Consider the following 17,476-nt stretch of genomic DNA (forward strand, 5'->3'; position numbering starts at 1 on the left):
TCACCCAAGCAGTGTACAATGTACCCAGTGTGTAGTCTTTTATCCCTCACCCCACTTCTACCCTTCTCCCCAAGTCCCCAAACTTCATTATATCATTTGTATGCCTTTGAGTCCTCATAGCTTAGCTCCCGCTTACAAGTGAGAACACGCAATGTCTGGTTTTCCATTCCTGAGTTACTTCACTTAGGATAATGGTCTCCAACTTTAGCCAGGCTGCTATGAATGCCATTATTTGATTTCTTTTTATGACTGGTGGAGGTGGCAGGGGTGTGAAGTAGACTCTGTGAGAGTCTTTCGTTGTTGATATGTTTAGTGTGCTGGTTTTCTCAAATTCTGGTTATGCTAGCAGTGAAGTTGTCACATCGACAGACCAGAATGTTGCAGGCAGTGGAATGAGCCGTTTTTTTCTCCTTCTTTGGAGCAGGGTTGTTCTGTCCTGAGTTGCTGTACTGTCCTGAGTTGGTTGGCCTCCAGCCAGGAGGTGGCACTTTTGAGAGAGCACCAGCTGCGATAGTAGAAGGGGAATATAAGCTTGCCCTAAGTTGGCCAGGATAAGTATTCAGGTTTCTCAGATGATGGTTGGGATCATAAAGCTCTCAACAGTTTATGTCTTTTGTGACTGGAGTTCTTCATTTGTCTTGTGGAATTTGCAATGGACTTCTTCTCTTTTCAAAAAATCTGTGATTTATTTCTGTTTTCATGGTATGCTTCTGCAGTGGTTCCTGGAGCAAAAGTTCACAGTGTGAGTCTCCATATGATGTTCTGTTCTTCAAAGTGGGAGCTGCAAGTCAGCCCTGTCTCCAATCCGCCATCTTCCCTCTAATTTTAATTCTATTCCACAACATATGTTCTGATGATTAATTTTATGTGGCAACTTCCATGGATGTTATGTGTTCCATTCATGTTATATGGTCCCATCACAATATATACTGAGGAACAAAACAATTAAGTAAATGGATAGCAGATAGTTGCAGCCAGGGTTTTTGCTGTTGTTATGTGAGGTTGTAGATAAGCAAGAGAAGATGCTAGAATGATCCATGTGGTAATGAATTCAAGTTGGAGATTTGAATAGATAGATACAAATTGTAACATATAATAATACATATAAATATATTTATTGTCACCTAACAGGGCCCAGAAGCAATGACACACCAGCAGCAATGAGCACATCTTGTACCTAGATCTTGGTTGCTAATGCTATTACCCACTGTTACCCACTGTTACCATGATGGTTAATTTTATGTGTCAACTTAACTGGGCTACAGGTGCCCATATATTTGATCAACACTATTCTAAGTATTTCTGTGAGGATGTTTTGGATGAGATTAAGATTTGAATCCATAGACTGAGTAAAGCAGATTGTCCTCCCTATTGTGGGTAGGTCTTATTCAATCAGCTGAAGGCCTGAATAGAACAAAAGCCTAACTGACCCTCCCTCTGGTAGGAGAGAACTCTCCTGCCTTATGGCCTTCAAACTGGGACATTAGCTCCCTCTGGTTCTACAGCAGCTTCCAGCCTTCGAAGTCAAACAGACACATCAGCTTTGCAGATTTTGGATTTGCCATTTTCCGTAGTTATATGAGTGAATTCCTTAAAATAAATCTCTTTATATATTTATCTCCTATTGGTTCAGTTTATCTGAAGAACCCTGACTAGGAGCAAGTGGCTCTTGGGGAAATTGTTGATTTTAGGACTAGGGCAGGAGACATAAAAGATGATCCTGGAGCATCTTGCCATGTCAGAAAGTAAGGAAGTTTTTTAAATAACAAAGAAGCAAACAAAAATGAAAAAACACAAGGTGTCAATTAAAAGTGCTGCCAATGGCCAGATCGGAAAAAGTTGAGCAATGAAGTAAATAACTAAATATATGTATTGGAATATAGTACAAAGCACAAAATAAATACCCATAAACCTATAGTGCTATAAATAAATGATTGAGTAAATCAGTGAGAGAGGATAGACAACTGTCACATGGAAGAATTCCAAACAATTTATATAAGTACTCCCCCAGAATGAGGTAGAGTGTAACTGCTCCCCGCTTAAGTGTGGGCTGTGATTAATGACTTCTTTCCAAAGAGTAGAGCATGAAAAGGAGGTTCAGTAGTCCCCCCTTATCCATGGGGATAGTTCTAAGACCCCCAGAGGATGCCCCAAACCTCAGATAGTATCAAACCGTACATATACTGGGTTATCTCCTATACAAACATACCTACGATAAAGCTTAATTTATAAATTAGGCACAGTGAGAAACCAACAATAACCAGTAATTAAGTTATTATCAGTATTTTAAGTAAAATAGGGGTTCCTGAACACAAGTACTGTGATACTCTGACAGTTGATCTGAAAATCAAGCCAGCTACAAACAGTCTCATGGACCACAGCACAAATTATGAATCAAGACTAAGAAATTCACTCAAAACCGGACAATTACATGGGATTTGAATAACCTGCTCCTGAATGACTTTTGGGTAAATAATAAAATTATGCAAAAATCAAGAAGTTCTTTGAAACTAATCAGAACAAAGATACAGAATTTCTGGGATGCAGCAAAGGCAGTATTAAGAAGGAAAGTTATAGGACTAAATGCCCACATCAAAAAGTTAGAAAGATCTCAAGTTCACAACCTAACGTCACAACTAAAAGTACTAGAGAACCGAGAGCATACAAATCCTAAAGCTAGCAGAAGACAAGAAATAACCCAAATCAGAGCTGAACTGAAGGAGATTGAGACACGAAAAACCATTCAAAAGATTAGGGCCAGGTGTGGTGGCTCACACCTACAATCCCAGCACTTTGGAAGGCCAAGGTGGGCAGATCACCTGAGGTTGGGAGTTCTAGACCAGCCTAGCCAACATGGTGCAACTCCCATCTCTACTTAAAAAATAAAAATCAATCAATCAATAAATTAGCCGGGTGAGGTGGCCCATGCCTGTAATCCCAGCTACTGGAGAAGTTGAGGCATGAGAATCACTTGAACCTGGGAGGCAGAGGTTGCAGTGAGCCAAGATCATGCCACTGCACTCCAGCCTGGGTGACAGAATGAGTCTCTGTCTCAAAAAAAAAAAATCAATAAATCCAGGAGCTGTTTTTTAAAAATTAATGAAATAGGTATGCCACTAGCTAGAGTAATAAAAAAGAAAAGAGAGAAGATTCACAGCTGAATTCTACTAGATGTACAAGAAGAGCTGGTACTGTTCCTACTGAAACTATTCCAAAAAATTGAGGAGGAACTCCTCCCTAACTCTTTCTAGGAGGCCAGCATCATCTTGATACCAAAATTTGGCAGAGACACCACAAAAAAAGAAAAGTTCAGGACATTATCTGTGATGAACATTGAAGCAAAGATCCTCAACAAAATACTGGCAAATCTAGCAGCACATCAAAAAGCTTATCCACCATGATAAAGTAGGCTTTATCCCTGGGATTCAAAGTTGGTTCAACATACACAAATCAATAAATGTGATTCATCACAATAACGGAACTAAAGACAAAAACCACATGATTATCTCAATTGATGCAGAAAAGGCTTTCAATAAAATTCAACACCGCTTCATATTAAAAATTCTCAATAAACTAGGTATTGAAGGAACATACCTCAAAATAAAAAGAGTCTTCTGTGGCAAACCCACAACTAACATCATACTGAATGGGCAGAAGCTGAAAGCATTCTCTTTGAAAACCTGTACAAGACAAGGATTCCCTCTCTTATCACTCCTATTCAGCATAGTATTGGAAGTCCTGTCAAGGGCAATTAGGCAAGAGAAAGAAATAAAGGGCATCCAAACAGGAAGAGAGGAAGTCAAACCATCCCTGTTTGCAGATGACATGATTCTATATCTAGAAAACCCCATAGTCTTGGCCCAAAAGCTCCCTCAGTTGATACACAACTTCAGAAAAGTTTCAGGATACAAAATCAACATACAAAAATCATTAGCATTCCTGTACACCAACAACAGCCAAGCAGAGAGCCAAATCAGGAAAGCAACCCCATTCACAATTGCCACAAAAAGAATAAAATACCTGGGAATACAGCTAACCAGGGAGGTGAAAAATCTCTACAATGAGAATGACAAAACACTGCTCAAAGAAATAAGAGATGACACAAACAAATGGAAAGAACATTCCATGCTCATGGATAGGAGGAATCAATATCATTAAAAAGGCCATACTGCCCAAAGCAATTTGAGCAGATTCAATCACATTGGATTATATTCAGTGTGATTCCTATCAAACTACCAACAACATTCTTCACAGAACTAGAAAAAAATTATTTTAAAAATCATATGGAACTAAAAAAGAGCCTGAATAGCCAAGGCAATCCTAAGCAAAAAGAGCAAAGCTGAAGGCATCACACTACGCAATTTCAAACTATACTACAGGGCTACAGGAACCAAAACATGGTACTGGTACAAAAACAGACACATGGAACAGAATAGAGAATCCAGAAATAAGTCTGCACACCTACAACCATCTGATCTTTGACAAACCTGACAAAAACAAGCAATGGGGAAAGGATTCCCTATTCTATAAGTGGTGCTGGGATAACTGGTTAGCCATATGCAGAAGGCCGAAACTGGACCCTTTCTTTACACCATATACAAAAATCAACTCAAGATGAATTAAAGACAAATGTAAAACTCAAAACTATAAAAACCCTGGAAGACAACCTAGGCAATACTATTATGGACACAGGAACAGGCAAAGATTTCATGACAAAGACACCAAAAGCAAATGCAACAAAAGCAAAAATTGACAAGTGGGGTCTAATTAAACTAAAGAGCTTCTGCACAGCAAAGGAAACTATCAACAGAGTGAACAAATAACCCATAGAATGAGAAAAAATTTTGCAAACTATGCATCCGACAAAGGGCTAATATCCAGCATCTATAAGGAACTTAAACAAATTTACAAGAAAATAACAACCCCATTAAAGAATGGCAAAGCACATGAACAGACACTTTTCAAAAGAAGACATACATGTGACTAACAGTCATATGAAAAACAGCTTAACATTACTGATAATTAGAGAAATGCAACTCAAAACCATAATGAGATACCATCACACACCAGTCAGAATTAAAGAGTCAAAAAATAACAGTAGCAGAGAAAAAGGAATGGTTATGCACTGTTGGTGGGAGTGTAAATTAGTTCAACCATTGTGGAAGATATGTGGATTCCTCAAAGGCCTAAAAACAGAAATACTATTTGACCCAGCATTCCCATTACTGGGTATATACCTTAAGGAATATAAATTATTATCTTGATACTAGTATAAGTATGTTGTAGGATAAAGCAAATAAACAATATGTTAATGTCATTTAGAGCCAAACTTATCAGTGTGAGAAAATTTAAATACAGGTATGCATTATTCTATTAGGTTGGGGCAAAAGTAATTACTGTTTTTGCCATAACTTTTGCACCAACCTAATATAATCTTCTATTTGAATTGAAATATCAGTATAAGCTTCTGATTTGCTATCTTTTAAAACATATTTGTACATTTTCCTAGCTCCGACCATTGAAAAGACTTCACAGCAACGGCAACTCAGTAATAAAAAGGGCTCCTAGCATCCGAATTCTAGTTGATGTACATCATTTCCCAATAAAAGCAACTAGATCTACAAGGAGAAATAGGTGATTTCATGTCCATTGCATAAGTACAAAGTAGGCCTGAGACATCTGGTCCTAGAAAACAAGGAACCTGTCGAAACCAAATGAGGTCCTGTCAAAGGACACAGAAGCCAATCTAAAGAACTTCCATTGCTTCAAATAGGACCATTTAAGTGCCAAAAGAATTAATGACTGCAGTGGACTGAAACATATCAAATATATTTTTTGTTAAACTGTGAATTTTTAATTATATCAAAACAAAAATACCTTCTTGGTTACCTTTGAAGATTGCTAGAGAACCAATCTATTATCTGAAAACTGATAAATAAAGGGAAAGAGTCAACCACTTATTCTAAGTTTCTTGTATGAATTAAATGTTAGGTTACCTAAAAGGTAAATGATGAAGAATCCTTCTTTGTAGAGGAATCCCAACTAATAAACACAGAAGGCATGATAAAATCAGCAAGATGCCATTTTGCAACCTCTAATGAAGCAGTGAATCTGGAAATTGATGGAATCAATGAATATTAATATATCAGATGAAAATTGTATTGTGTGCAGTGGTTTATAATGGAGGGATTGGGTTGAAACCACTGAAATCCCCTAATCAGTCTTAACAGCACAAAAAGTAGGCAATTACTATTACATATCTTATGATATGGTGCAAGAGGATGTACATAGCACCAGCTATTGCATAATCTTGCCTGCCACAATGGGAACAAATCTAATCAAGTCTTCACTAAAACTACCAACACATAGGAAAAACTAGGGGAGAGAAGGCGTTATGTGATACCAACAGGAAGCAATGAGTCAAATCCAGAATATGAACATTCTATAGAAACAAACAAACAAAAATTCCACAAATCAATGGCAAATAAAAGAAAAAGACAAGGTTCATTACAGAATAAATAACCTTAAAAGACATGGCAGCCGAATGTAATATATGAACCTAATTAGGTTGTTGCTTGGAATAAGCCAGCTACAAAGAGAAATTTTTGAGATAATCAGAGAAATGAGAATATGAAGGAGGTATTGGATAGATTTAATACTGTTACACAACTAGATTATAAATTCACTACTACTCAGCTATATATACAAATATTGACAAGTGAAATGTCTTGATGTCTAGATTTCCTTTAAGATACTTTAAGAAAAGAAGTAGGGGAGTTAGATATAAAAAGACTAGGGGAGTTAAATGGAACAATAATGAGAAAAATGTTGATAACTGTTTAATCTGCGTAATTCATTCATGGAGGTTTATATACTGTTCTCTTTACCTGTTGGAAATTTTCAATAATACAAAGTTTGTTTTAGCAATGAAGTGGCTTATTACACTGAGAAAAACACAAATATAGCTTGAGATTAAATTTCTAGTGATAGTAAAAATGATGTTTTATGGAAAGCATTCAAGTTACTCAAAAACAGCTCAAGGGAAGATAGAGGCCCTACAGAACAATGAGACATCTATATTAACAAAGTGCGAGAGAGGAAAAAAATAATATTTCAAACTTAGGTTATTGGATTAACATTTTACATAATATGATATTTTAAATATAAATGAGTGGCTTCTGAACTTAATCTAGTGGAAGAAAGGGAAGCACTTTCCTCTTCTCAGAAATTGCCTAAAAACAACAAAGAGAACAAAAAACATAAAGGCAGACTCTACCCTCAAAAACCAGAAGTAAAAGATCTTAAAATCCCTAAACCAAATGATGATGATGATGATGATGATGATGATGATAATAATAATAGAATGTCCTCACATAAATAGAGAAATACAAACAAGGTTGTTAGGAAAACTCAGAGAGCAGATGCCACGGCTGCCAATCTCAGACAAAGCCAGTGGAGAACACTCACAAATAAACAGATCAAAATCAAACAACACAGTAACCGCAAAGGAAAACCAAACACAGCCTAACAGTGAGGTTTTACTACATGCCAGGCACAGTTGACTCATTTTCCTCAACTAAATCAATGTAAAGGGCATGTCCTCATGTGAAAATCCAAGAATCCCTTATTTGCAACTATCACAACTGGGTGTGTGAGCAGGAGCCAGGACCCTGCTTGTCATGAAGTTTCAAGAAACTATGAAGGCAAATTTGAATAAGAAGAGAGACAAGGTCAACTAGTAGCATTTTGTTGTGAGGCACAGAAAACAAAGAGGCTGTAAATTGTGAGCCACTCTGCAGTGATCTTTATTGGTTTGGCTGAATGAAAGAATAAAAGAACTATTCACACAGCCCTGTGTCACAATCAGAACTCCTGTTAGCCTGGATATGGCCCTGGCTCCTCCACCCATAATACTTTCTACAAATCACAGGTCCAGAGGGGGCTCATCTCATTAAAAATAAGCACTAGTCAGAAAGGAACCATGCCAGGACTCACAAAAGATCTGTGCATTCAAAATTGAAAAAAATAGGCAAAAAAAAAAAAAAAAAGACTCTTAAAAACTCTCAACAGAAAAAGGCACAATAAAATACTAAAAAATAAACACTATAAAGTGGGAAAAAGAAGACAAAATATAGTGAGACAGGTAAAAGATAAAATATTCATTTGTGGAGCACAGAAAAGGGGTAGAGATAACAACAAAGTCATGCTTAGAAATGAAGGCCAAATTGGCCAGGTGCGGTGGCTCACGCCTGTAATCCCAGCACTTTGGGAGGCCAAAGCGGGTGGATCACGAGGTCAGGAGTTCAAGATCAGCCCGGCCAACATGCTAAAATCCCGTCTCTCCTAAAAATACAAAAATTAGCCGGGCATGGTGGCAGGTACCTGTAGTCCCAGCTACTCGGGAGGCTGAGGCATGAGAATCACTTGAACCTGGGAGGCGGAGGTTGCAGTGAGCCGAAATCATGCCATTGCACTCCAGCCTGGGTGACAGAGAAAGACTCTGTGTAAAAAAAAAAAGAAAAGAAAAAAGAAATGAAGGCCAAATTGAAAGCGGCATAAGGAGGAAAGACATTGGTAAACAGACAGTAATGGACATTTGGGAGAAATGTCCTCAAATAACTGGGAAAAGCAAACAGCTATGAAAAAGAGACTAGAGACTGTTAAAAAGAGAATCAGAAAACATAGATGTGGGACACAAAGCAGACACAACACAATCACAATTGAAAAAGACAATATTTTTATGTTTTGTACATATGAATACATGAAATATTTTATATACATAAAACACACTCAAACACATACACACAAAACATTCATGTATTTATTTATATACCTTTGTACAATGCAGGCTCCCTCTCTATATATGCCAACTCCCTCCACCTCTTCCTCACCCATACAAACACACGTTGACATAAACACATATGCACAGACATGTCACCCATGGCCCAGGAAAAGCACAGGAAAATATCCAAGTAAAGATACAAGGATACACAAGGAACTGCTAACATTACTTCCTCCATAGATAGGAATTGGGTAACTGGGGAATGGCCTTGAGCTATATTATTTTGTTGTTTAGCATGTTTTACAAAAAATTTTTTAAAACATGTATCATGTATTCAATTTGTAAACATGTAAATAATTGTGCAAATAGTACTATTCAAAATTTAAATGGGCAATCTACTACATTTACTTCTAGAATGTTTAAATATAGACAGAATCTTAATAAGCTTCTAATTTTAATATGAAATATGAAGGTTAGAGTCGCATATTAAAGGAAACAATAGGGGTATGCAATTAGAAAAATCCCAAGAATGAAAAAGTACAATGAACAGTTAACCTGTTTTATTTAACAAATAAAAGTAAGAAATGAAGGGAGATTTTTAAATTTCAATGATTTAAAGGATATATCACTCAAATACAACGTTTATAGAGCTTATTTTGACTCTGACTGGGACACCAAAATATAAGAAATATATATCAAAAATAGGACTGCTTGAAGACTAAATAGACACTTGTTCATTTTAATTAGTATGTAAATTTTTAAGATATAAAAATAGTGTTTTGATTTTTTAAAGGACCTATTATTTACATATTAATATTGAATTATTTATTGAAGACATAATATGACTTCTGGAATTTCCTTTCAAACAATCTAGAATGGAAGAGGAAATAGGGTTGAAGTATGAAAGAAATCAGGCTGGCCATGAGATGATCATCATGGAAGCAGGTGACAGGTATATACAGGCCCATTGCAGTGTTCTGCTTCTCTACCTGTTTAAAATTGCACCTAAAAGGTGAAACAATTATGGGGAAATTGTAATATTTCTGTTAAGGAATTCATAATAGAGTGCCTGTGATCTCCAACAGCAAGGCTGGAAGAAAGTCAGACTGGGAAGAGGAGGGCACTCGGGGCATGTTGATAAACAGCCTAGCATGCAGAACCTTTGCTAGAGACAGTGACTAATTCCAACTTCATGAATTGAGAATACTCTTATTGTGCTGAGATCTCGAGTCAAAGCTGGAGGCAGGAACATTTTGCCTGACTAAAGGAAGCGAAAAATGCAATCTCGGTATTTCATAACTTTTGTAATAATGCAGGTGTGATCTCACTATTTGTAAAGCCCAGCCCTTCCCAACCTGCAAGCTCACCTTCCAGGACTGGGCCCAGCCCATGCTCTCCATATATAAGCTGCTGCTGGAGTCCGATTCCTCGTCCTGCTTCTCCTCCCTCTCGCCTCCAGCCTCTCACACTCTCCTAAGCCCTCTCGTCTCCTGGAACCATGGCCAGCACATCCACCACCATCAGGAGCCACAGCAGCAGCCGCCGGGGTTTCAGTGCCAGCTCAGCCAGGCTCCCTGGGGTCAGCCGCTCTGGCTTCAGCAGCGTCTCCGTGTCCCGCTCCAGGGGCAGTGGTGGCCTGGGTGGCGCATGTGGAGGAGCTGGCTTTGGCAGCCGCAGTCTGTATGGCCTGGGGGGCTCCAAGAGGATCTCCATTGGAGGGGGCAGCTGTGCCATCAGTGGCGGCTATGGCAGCAGAGCCGGAGGCAGCTATGGCTTTGGCGGCGCCGGGAGTGGATTTGGTTTCGGTGGTGGAGCCGGCATTGGCTTTGGTCTGGGTGGTGGAGCCGGCCTTGCTGGTGGCTTTGGGGGCCCTGCCTTCCCTGTGTGCCCTCCTGGAGGCATCCAAGAGGTCACTGTCAACCAGAGTCTCCTGACTCCCCTCAACCTGCAAATTGACCCCGCCATCCAGCGGGTGCGGGCCGAGGAGCGTGAGCAGATCAAGACCCTCAACAACAAGTTTGCCTCCTTCATCGACAAGGTGAGCCAGTGCCATGCCCTCCATCGGGCACTTCAGGGTCCCCAGACCAGAAGAGCAACAACTTCCTGCCAGAGAGACCCTAGGAGGGAGGGAGAAGGGGACTCAGCCCAGCTCTGCAGAGAGTGCAGGTGGCTCTCGGTGCACAGGAGGCAGCACAGATGGGCATCACTCCCCCATGGGATCTCTGGAGTGGCCCTCACTCCTGCCTAGGGAGAGCCGTAACTTTTCATAACCCTGAAGCACAGATGAGGCCATCAGAGAGTGGAGTAGGTTAATTCTTCCCTCTGAAGTGTTTAAGAGATTACAAAGCAAATGCCAGGAGTATATGGGCTGGTAAATTACACTCTGGGGTCTGGGTAAGAGGAAAAAGATTTAGAAAGAAAAGGAAAAGATAATCTGGCTGGATTAAGAAAAAAAGGGACATAGAAACAACTGTAAAACATGGAGAAATGCTAATTAATTTTAAAAACAGAGAATGACCGTAACATCAGAATATTTGAGAGGAGACACTAAATGGGAAAGTAGACTGAAATGTAATCATGAGACAACATCTAATATCCCTCCTAACTAAGATCCTCTCGGTTAAAAAAACTGTGTACAATATATCAGGTAATTAGTATTTTTAAACTAGATTTGTGATTGTGCTTGGAAAAAGAAAAGAAGAAATGTTGAAACTCACTGATGATCAATAGCTTACAGCGCGAGAACACCTCAGTGGTCCGTGGGACAATTTCTCTTGTGAGACTGGTGGGGTGCAAAGGAGAAGGGGTTGGGGGAGCAGAGCTCAGCCTGAGCCTCTCTACATGCACTGTAGTAGCCCAGCACCATGGGGACCTCCCAGACCTGCCAGGAAACTGGATACCAGACACTTTCTCTGCCTTCCTTTGCCTGGAAAATGACCATTTTGCTTCCCCTCCAGGTGCGGTTCCTAGAGCAGCAGAACAAGGTTCTGGACACCAAGTGGACCCTGCTGCAGGAGCAGGGCACCAAGACTGTGAGGCAGAACCTGGAGCCGTTGTTCGAGCAGTACATCAACAACCTCAGGAGGCAGCTGGACAACATCGTGGGGGAACGGGGCCGTCTGGACTCGGAGCTGAGAAACATGCAGGACCTGGTGGAGGACCTCAAGAACAAGTGAGGACTCCATTTCCTGCAGCACACACTTCAAGACTATTGGGTGACCAGGGCCAGATGTGTGTAGGATTCCTAACAACCCATGTCCATGGAAATGAAAAGCACAAATTAGTCCCTAGGAGCAAACCTGCAAGAACCACAGATGGTTATGGGAGGATGGGGAGATTAAAGAAGTGGCAAATTTAGTAGTAGCAAAACTCATCTCTTTGGCTCTCTGTGGCAGGAAAGCTCAATTAGAATATATTCCATTCGGGAAAATGTTGAATCCCAAGCTGCTTTTCTGTTTCATCCTACCCACTGGCTCAAATATGTCCCATGCCTTTCTTCCTGTAGATATGAGGATGAAATCAACAAGCGCACAGCAGCAGAGAATGAATTTGTGACTCTGAAGAAGGTGAGCAGATGAAGCCAGGAATTCAAATTCATTTAGATGGACAGAAGTGGCTCTGTGGCCTCGCTTGCCTAGGAGAGGAGAATTGGCAGGAGGACTAGAAGATGGGTAGATTGGAAAAGTGCGCTCAGGTAACTCCAGGTTGTTGGCTCTTTCCCCAGGATGTGGATGCTGCCTACATGAACAAGGTTGAACTGCAAGCCAAGGCAGACACTCTTACAGATGAGATCAACTTCCTGAGAGCCTTGTATGATGCAGTAAGCAACTCCACCATCCTTCTGTTTACTCTGATGGGGTCTGCAAAGGGGAGAAGATGTACAGGGCTGGGTATCTCTGTAAATGTCAGAAGTGAAGTTGATCTTATGACCTTCTGTTCTGCAGGAGCTGTCCCAGATGCAGACCCACATCTCAGACACATCCGTGGTGCTATCCATGGACAACAATCGCAACCTGGACCTGGACAGCATCATCGCTGAGGTCAAGGCCCAATATGAGGAGATTGCTCAGAGGAGCAGGGCTGAGGCTGAGTCCTGGTACCAGACAAAGGTGAGCACGGAGTGGACAGCCGCTGAGGAATCCTTGTGTCCATCCCTGAATACCAGAGGACTGCAGACTTCACTGGGGACATCCCCTGAGAGGAAGCTGGGGTCCTCTCACAGGACATGCACTCTGCACTATTAGAGTAGACATTTGGGGAACTTATGCCCAAGTCAAGGAGGAAAAACAACCCAATGCAGGAGGAAAGCTACGATAGACAAGGACATAGTCATCTGTGCTTTTAGCTTCACCTTGGTTGCTGACTTTTAGAAATTGGTACAGAACATTTCTACTCCCTAAGAGAACTAGGCAGGCAGTGGTGCCATAATAAGGATGGTCTGTGACTCCAGTGTTTAGTATCCACCCACCACATAACATCAACTTTTCCTCAAGTTTCTTGGGGAGAAGCCATTAGGTCCACTTCATGACATGCATGATACACAAGTGAAAGTCATCACTCCCAGGTAAGAACCCGTAGACACTGTCTCTCTCTCCACCTCTGGGCTGCAGTACGAGGAGCTGCAGGTCACAGCAGGCAGACATGGGGACGACCTGCGCAACACCAAGCAGGAGATTGCTGAGATCAACCGCATGATCCAGAGGCTGAGATCTGAGATCGACCACGTCAAGAAGCAGGTATGGTGAGGGGCAATGGAGGCGAAAAGCATCATTTTTTTTATTAGGTCATGAGGCAGTAGTCACCCATCATTTAGTAAAATTCTTTGGGAATTGATTGATAAGCAGAGAAGGAAAGACACGCAGTTCCTAGGCTCAGTGAGAACACTCTGGCTCAGAGACATGGATCACACCCAAGGATATGAAACAATCACCTGGGCAGAAGCACTGTCAGCTGGTCAAAGCTGTAAAAGTATAGTCTAGAGGCATTGGAAGGGCTTATGTAAGAAGACTGATTGACTTTGGAATTGCAAAAGACCAAGTTGGGCAAGATGTCAGGTCAGAAAGCATCAGTAACATTGCTGCAAATCTGCTCAAGGTTCACGGTGAAAAAGCAAGTGAAACCAGGGCTATGAGGAAGGAAAACGTGGCCCAAGCAGGTGAGAGGATGTGAGGCAGGAGGAAGGCAAGGTCACAACAGCCTCATGTGAAAACTCATCACCTCAGTTGACAACGTTTGCAAATTATTGTGGCATCCATGTAAGATCATCAAAAATGGTTTTGGTTTTTTTGCTTTGGAGCCAACACTTAATGTCCTTGGTCTTGTGTCCACTGTGGCATCTTCCATTGGTCATCACCCACATCTTTAGGCAGTGGAGTTAACAGAAAGGGCACAGGATTTTATCATGTGACTCCAGACGTAAAAACTTTGAAGACAGTAAAAAGGCTAGACAGAAAGAGTCAGAGCTCATTTACCATCAATTCTGGGTTCCTGGTACCTTCTTCACTGGAAAAGAACCAGCCAGGTTTATTCTTCTCTGGAAGACCAGATGACAAGTTCTTTCTCTTCCTTTGCCCTCCTAGTGTGCCAACCTGCAGGCCGCCATTGCTGATGCTGAGCAGCGTGGGGAGATGGCCCTCAAGGATGCTAAGAACAAGCTGGAAGGGCTGGAGGATGCCCTGCAGAAGGCCAAGCAGGACCTGGCCCGGCTGCTGAAGGAGTACCAGGAGCTGATGAATGTCAAGCTGGCCCTGGATGTGGAGATCGCCACCTACCGCAAGCTGCTGGAGGGCGAGGAGTGCAGGTAGGTAACTGACGCGACTTCCTCCAACAGCTGAGTCCATCTTCAAGGTTCTGGCACTGAGCACAACTTTAAGGTGCACTGCCCAAGGCCATAATTGCTCTTCTTGGGAGAAAACTAAAAGTTTTCCCATGGACTTTCCCACCCACTGAGGCTTCCCATGCTCGTCCAGGGAAGGTCTCACCCTCCCTGTGTTCCTCTCCACAGGCTGAATGGTGAAGGCGTTGGACAAGTCAACATCTGTAAGTACCTTTGCTTGCCTTCCTCCCCTGCCCTTGCACTCTTCTGACTGGGCTCAGGCTGACAGAATGAGCTCATTGTGGCTTCTTGTGTCCTTGTCCCCTCCCCACCACAGCTGTAGTGCAGTCCACCGTCTCCAGTGGCTATGGCGGTGCCAGCGGTGTCGGCAGTGGCTTAGGCCTGGGTGGAGGAAGCAGCTACTCCTATGGCAGTGGTCTTGGCGTTGGAGGCGGCTTTAGTTCCAGCAGCGGCAGAGCCATTGGGGGTGGCCTCAGCTCTGTTGGAGGCGGCAGTTCCACCATCAAGTACACCACCAGCTCCTCCTCCAGCAGGAAGAGCTACAAGCACTGAAGTGCTGCCGCCAGCTCTCAGTCCCACAGCTCTCAGGCCCCTCTTTGGCAGCAGAGCCCTCTCCTCAGGTTGCTTGTCCTCCCCTGGCCTCCAGTCTCCCCTGCCCTCCCAGGTAGAGCTGGGATGCCCTCACTTTTCTTCTCATCAATACCTGTTCCACTGAGCTCCTGTTGCTTACCATCAAGTCAACAGTTATCAGCACTCAGACATGCAAATGTCCTTTTTAGTTCCCGTATTATTACAGGTATCTGAGTCTGCCATAATTCTGAGAAGAAAATGACCTATATCCCCATAAGAACTGAAACTCAGTCTAGGTCCAGCTGCAGATGAGGAGTCCTCTCTTTAATTGCTAACCATCCTGCCCATTATAGCTACACTCAGGAGTTCTCATCTGACAAGTCAGTTGTCCTGATCTTCTCTTGCAGTGTCCCTGAATGGCAAGTGATGTACCTTCTGATGCAGTCTGCATTCCTGCACTGCTTTCTCTGCTCTCTTTGCCTTCTTTTGTTCTGTTGAATAAAGCATATTGAGAATGTGAACATGTTGTGTTATATTGTATTGCTGACCACATCCTGGTTTAGAAACATTCGCACCCCACAAATGGTTTCTTATCTTTGGGGAACTGCTGCTCTCCCCACTGACCAGTCATCATGGAGGATGAGTCGGGAGCTCCTCCTCCACAGCCTACTCCATCAGTCAACATTATGTGATTCTGTCGGACACTCCGGTGGACAATCACCAACTACTCAGCCCTCACCACTTGGGAATTTTTCCACAAATGGATTCTTTTATAAAGCATCAGAACAAAAAGGGAAGCTAATTCCTGGAATCTGGATCAGCATAATCTGATAACTAAGATTCATTTATATTTTTTATTTTTCAGCCCCATCATTTGGTGGCTTGACCCCACACTGATCTCTGAGACTCCCTCTCTCCCCGGCTCCCCACCACCAGGGAAATATTGCACTGACCCTGCAGATCAGAAACACTTGGTAAGAAGCAGGTGCTTGCCCTGACTCTATGAGTATTAAGACTTTTGCCACCAATGCTTGCTCTGATATAAACTTCTAAAATCCATCATTCGAACTAATACATACAGTAAAGGAGCATCCTCAAATCTCTGTGTATGGATTTAAAGCCATGCAGTGCCATATGTGTTGGAATGGTTTTGACACAACTCAGATACATGGGCTGAACTTAAGAACTTATCCTGGGGCCGGACTTGGTGGCTCACACCTGTTAATCCCAGCACTTTGGGAGGTCAAGGCGGGTGGATCACTTAAGGCCAGGTGTTTGAGACCAGCCTGGTCAACAAGAAGAAACCCCGTCTTTACTAAAAATACAAAAATTAGCTGGGCATGGTGTTATGCACCTGTAATTCCAGCTACTCAGGAGGCTGAGGCACAAGAATCACTTGAGTCTGGGAGGTGGAGGTTGCAGTGAGCCAAGATAATGCCACTGCACTCCAGCCTGGGCAACAGAGCAAGAACTCCATCTAAAAAAAAAAAGATAAAAAGAACTTATCTTGGGAAAGGCTGGTTAGAATGTTTATGACTGTACACCTAAAAACAGTGACTTTGACTGTCTGTACATTATACCTCAACAACTCTTAGAAAAAGTGAAGTTGTAAAAAAAGATAAAATAAATTCATAAAATTTCTTTATAAAATTAGAGAGTTTGTGTTGAGGTGCTGCTGGCAAAGATGACATGGTCCATGAGATGACATGGTCCATGCTGACAGACGACACTCAGATCAACATGGGGACTGAGCACAGCGGCTCATGACTGTAATCCCAACACTTTGGGAGGCCAAGGCAGGAATCACTTGAGCTCAGGAGTGTGACACCAGCCTGGGCAACATAGCCAGACCCTGTCTGTACAAAAAAACTAAAAAATTAGTTGGGCATGGTGGTGCACACCTGTAGTTTTAGCTACTTAGGAAGCCGAAGCAGGAGGATCACTTGAGCCAAGGTGTCTGAAGTGGCAGTGAGTTATGATTGCAACACTGCACTCCAGCCTGGATGATGAAGGTTAAGGGAGTTCCTCATTTGATGATAGGATGCAAAAACAAAACAAAACAAAAAACCATGCACATTTTAACTGTAAACTTTCATGATAATTTTGACAAGCAAAAATTGATGGTTGGACGTTCATTCAAATTGACCAGATATCAACATCAGGGTTGTAATTTTCACTTTTAGACAGAAACAGACTCTCTATCTTTTAGGCCATGTTTACACAAGCTTATTCTAGAAACTGGCTAATCAGGTCTTATCCGTGAGCAGAAGAATACAAAGTGAAAGAAA

General features: G+C 41.9%; 1 protein-coding gene across 1 annotated transcript; it reads left to right on the forward strand.

Moving 5' to 3' along the window:
* The first annotated feature begins 10,099 nt into the window (after positions 1-10,099).
* Positions 10,100-15,709, forward strand: KRT6B (keratin 6B). The gene is made up of 9 exons (XM_001143340.7): positions 10,100-10,820; positions 11,740-11,954; positions 12,288-12,348; positions 12,507-12,602; positions 12,727-12,891; positions 13,393-13,518; positions 14,362-14,582; positions 14,787-14,821; positions 14,935-15,709. The coding sequence occupies exons 1-9, from the start codon at positions 10,281-10,283 to the stop codon at positions 15,168-15,170; spliced, it is 1,695 nt and encodes a 564-aa protein (XP_001143340.3). The 5' UTR covers positions 10,100-10,280; the 3' UTR covers positions 15,171-15,709.
* Positions 15,710-17,476: the final 1,767 nt, after the last annotated feature.

The sequence above is a fragment of the Pan troglodytes genome, chromosome 10 (genome assembly GCF_028858775.2).
Source record: "Pan troglodytes isolate AG18354 chromosome 10, NHGRI_mPanTro3-v2.0_pri, whole genome shotgun sequence".
In the NCBI taxonomy this organism is placed as follows: domain Eukaryota; kingdom Metazoa; phylum Chordata; class Mammalia; order Primates; family Hominidae; genus Pan; species Pan troglodytes.